We start from the raw sequence: 4,274 nt of genomic DNA, 5'->3' as shown, positions 1-4,274 counted from the left end.
TGCCCAGGCTAGAGTGCCATGGTGTCAGCCTAGCTCACAGCAACCTCAAACTCCTGGGCTCAAGTGATCCTCCTGTTTCAGCCTCCCAAGTACCTGGGACTTCAGGCATGTGCCACCACACCCAGCTAATTTTTTCTATTTTTAGTAGAGATGGGGGTCTTGCTCTTGCTCAGGCTAGTCTCGAACTCCTGGCCTCAAGCCATCCTCCTGCCTCGGCCTCCCAGAGTGCTAGGATTACAGGCGTGAGTCACCGTGCCTGGCCAAGGCCATGTCTCTTAAAAAAAAAAAAAAGTTATTTTAAAAAACTCTCTAAAACATGTGCTTTTGTTCATAGATAATTAACTTGATAAAAGGATGTGCAGAGTAATGTAAAACAAAAAAGTTGGGAGCTGCTGCCAGCTAAGGATCACTGACAAATAAAAAGTGTCTACAAGATAAAAAAATGTCAACAACAAAAGATTTGGTGAAAAACTTCTAAAAGTCTTCTTTTGAGCAAGATGCTAGTTTTCCTCATCTCCAAAGATAAGAAACAAGTAAGCAAGCCAGAATAAAATAATTTTTTTGTTCATTCTTGTTTTTATTAACATAGGGCATCTGTGGAATAGTAAAAAACAAAAAATCAAAGTAGAGCTAGCTAACTTTGCTAGATTATCTCAATAAAGTGGCCATTTCTCTTGGTCATGAATTTCAACCAACCAACCAACCTTTATGCAAATGTGCTAACTGGGATTGAAAAAAGGAATGCTTTTCACATGAATTATCCAGCAACTGCTTCTGATGGTTGCTAGGACAATCTCCAAATGCATCAGTGGAACTCTTTCATTGCCATTTTACAAAAACAGAGTAACTGTGTCAACCACACCACCTACCGTTGGAATCAAAATTTAGGAAGTCTGAGAATTCCTGAGCCAATGTCTCATCACTGGCAAAGGCACAGATGCAAGCAAAGAAATGAATGCATCTCTGGGCTGCCTCGTCCTTGGAGGCATTCAACTTGTGCGATTTCAGAGTCTGGCAGGAGCAGAAGAAGCGGCGCTCAGGCAAGCTTTTGGCACTGATTTTCTGCACAAAAGATGTATGCAAATACCCCAAACTATGCTTCTGGCTTGCCTTGCATTTCACCACCAAGATGTTTTTAGTAATCCTCTGTACCAGGGGACCTGTAGGTTCCGTGGCCAACTGCCAGATGGTCTGTTTGGTTTCTGGGGAAGCCTGCATTGCATTTAGGACTGAGCTCTTCAAGGTCAGAGGCGTGGCCTCTGCCTGGCAGTTCACCGCCAGCTTGATGTGCTGGCATTGGTTTTCCACAACACCTTGGGTGGCAGCCTTCAGGCATGAGGGGACATAGCACCGCCCAGAGCTCAGCTGAGTGATGATGGTCCCATCCACTGTCTGGATTGCTGTCTCCGAAACGCCCAACTCCACAAAGCATCGGTAATCAGGGCCCCGGTCTCTTTGCCGCACTGAGTAGACCTGCAGATCGGAGCCTGTGATGATTTTGACAGCTTCAACACTAGGCTGCTTCCGTGCACCATATCGGAATATGGTTCCACACGTCTTGTTCTTACAGCTCAGTCCCCGGGTTCCATTGTATGTGCCGCATCGGGGACACTTTCTGATTCCCCTCAATGTGGCCTTCCCCAAGTCAGATAAGAAAGCTGGGACTTTAGTCCTCAGAGAGTTTGATTCCATTTTTCACAGGCCCTACAACAGGCAATAAGCTCATCAGCATGAGTAGACATTCAAACACATATACAAAGTTCAAATCACTTACAATATTCAGTACAGAAAGTGAAATGTAAAGAAGCTATCCACCATTTTTAAACTGTACCACAAAGCAACATAAATTTAAACGCTCAAACAAAATAAAAGTGAAGGAAATTTTGCCTCCCATATCTCTCTGTATTTTAAAAAATCCTAGCGTAACAAGAAAGGCATTTCTTCAGGTTTAATCCTGTTCTATACAACAGCTGAGGTTAGTTAACCTATCTTTATGTGCATAGATGTTTAAATTTAGCAAGGACTGGAAAACAGGAAAGATGAGTTCCTTACCTTCTACCATTCCCCACAAAACCCAGCAAAATCCTACCTGTACCAGCAGCCAGGGCATCTGGAAAACACTGTTACCTGAATTCATAAGACCTAAAAGGTGTTTCGTTAGTTTCTGATGATCAGAGAGCACAGGTGAAGACATAATCACTTGCAGAGTAAATGATACTGCTCAGCCTGCAGTCTTCTGCAGTCTGAACACTGTGGTGTAACAATGCAGACATTCTGCTGCCTCCTTCTTGACCATCCAATGGCAAAGCTCCTGCCTAGTGTTCCACAGTCAAAGAAGATTCCCACTGCCCTAACCGGAGATCTTGGCAGCCTATAAGTAAAACAAGAAAAAATATTACAGTTATACAAAGACAGGATGATCCATTCCTCTTAGAAATCAGAACAGAAATCTAAGTCTTTCACAATTATTTGAGAAATATTTGACAGACATTTTTAAGAAAATGGTTAAGTGTTTTGTACTTCCAACTGTAAGAGGGTAAAACAGTGCTAATGTCTTTACAGCGGGTTGTCAAGAACACCTAGAGCCATGCTATATAACTGGTCAAACACTCATCCTTCCTAATAGTAATACATTGCATTTTTAGAGGGCTTTATGCTTTTTGAAGTACTTTCACATTATTACATTTGAATTTCACATTTAATATCTTATTTAAACCAAACAACTGTTCTACGGATGAAAACAAAGAAGTTTGCTGGGCACAGTGGCTCTCACTTGTAAGTCCCAGCACTTTGCGAGGCTAAGGTGGGAGGATTACTTGAGGCCAGGAGTCCAAGACCAGCCTGAGCAACATGGTGAGACCTCTTCTATACAAAAAAATTTTTTTTAATTAGCTGGGTGTGGTGACACTCACCTGTAGTCCTAGCTACTAGAGAGACTGAGACAGGAGGATTGCTTGAGCCAGGGAATTTGAGGTTGTAGTGAGCTATGATCTCCTACTGCACTCCAGCCCTGGAGACAGAGCGACACTCTGTTTCAAAACAGAAAAAAACAACAGTTAAGTAACTCGCCTGAGGTCACCTAGAAAAATCAGCAATGCAATTGCTGTAGTGTTCAGACTTCAGAAGACTGCAGGCTGAACTCACAGAATCTAAGAAGGGTGTGAATTTTTACTTGAGATTTCCCCCCAATATTATGAAAAATTCAAACATTTAGAAAAATAGAATTGTACAGTGAACCCTCCCATATACCCACCCACTAGATGTTATAATTAACATTTTACTTTATCTGCTTTATCACATCTATTTATCCATCCCTCTCTCCATCCATCAATCCCTTCAACATGCATATTACTAGCTAAAGTTCATTTTTTTTTTTTTTGAGACAGAGTCTCCCTCTGTTGCCCAGGCTAGAGTGCTGTGGCATCAGCCTAGCTCACTGCAACCTCAAACTCCTGGACTCAAGCGATCCTCCTGCCTCAGCCTCCTGAGAAGCTAGAAATACAGACCGACATCACTATACCTGGCTGATTTTTTCTATTTTTAGTAGAGATGGCGTCTCGCTCTTGCTCAGATTGGTCTCGAACTCCTGAGTTCAAGCAATCCTCCTGCCTCGACCTCCCAGGCTGTTTGGATTACAGGTGTGAGCCACTGCACCTGGCCTAAAGTTCATTTTTTTTAAAAAAGAATTTTTCTAGAGACAGGGTCTTGTTCTGTCACACAGGCTGTTCTGTCACACAGAGTGCAGTAATGTGATCATAGCTCACTGCAACCTCAAACTCCTGCGCTCAAGTGATCCTCCCACCTTGGCCCTCTAAGTAGCTAGAACTATGGGCAGGCACCACTATGCTGGGCTTTTTTTTTTTTTGAGACAGAGTCTCGCTTTTGTTGCCCGGGCTAGAGTGAGCGCCATGGCATCAGCCTAGCTCACAGCAACCTCAAACTCCTGGGCTCAAGGGATCCTCCTGCCTCAGCCTCCCGAGCAGCTGGGACTACTGGCACTCGCCACCACACCCGGCTAATTTTTTATTTTTAGTTGACTTGCTAATTTTTTCTATTTTTAGTAGAGACAAGGTCTCGCTCTTGCTCAGAGCTGGTCTCGAACTCCTGAGCTCAAGCGATCCTCCCACCACGGCCTCCCAGAATGCTAGGATTACAGGCGTGAGCCACCACGCCCAGCCTGTGCTGGGCTAGTTTTTAAAAAATTTTTCGTAGGGACAGGGTCTTGCTATGTTACCCAGGCTGGTCTGAACTCCTGTCCTCAAGAATCCTCCTGC

The 4,274-nt window shown here is 43.7% G+C and overlaps 1 protein-coding gene across 1 annotated transcript in view; it reads right to left on the bottom strand.

Annotated features, from left to right (window-relative positions):
• Positions 1–2,359, bottom strand: part of LOC105812054 (chromosome unknown open reading frame, human C2orf42) — a 42,270-nt gene extending 39,911 nt beyond the window's left edge. Inside the window, exons 1-2 of the mRNA XM_012646422.1 lie at positions 2,128–2,359; positions 870–1,704 (exon numbers count right to left, since the gene is read on the bottom strand). Of these exons, the coding sequence (XP_012501876.1) occupies positions 870–1,692 (823 nt within the window). The 5' untranslated portion in view covers positions 1,693–1,704; positions 2,128–2,359. The remainder of the gene's footprint in view (positions 1–869; positions 1,705–2,127) is intronic.
• Positions 2,360–4,274: the final 1,915 nt, after the last annotated feature.

Source organism: Propithecus coquereli, unplaced genomic scaffold, assembly GCF_000956105.1.
Source record: "Propithecus coquereli isolate 6110/MARCELLA unplaced genomic scaffold, Pcoq_1.0 Scaffold243, whole genome shotgun sequence".
NCBI lineage: Eukaryota > Metazoa > Chordata > Mammalia > Primates > Indriidae > Propithecus > Propithecus coquereli.
Note: the sequence above shows the minus strand (reverse complement) of the source record. Positions and strands in the feature narration are given on the sequence as shown.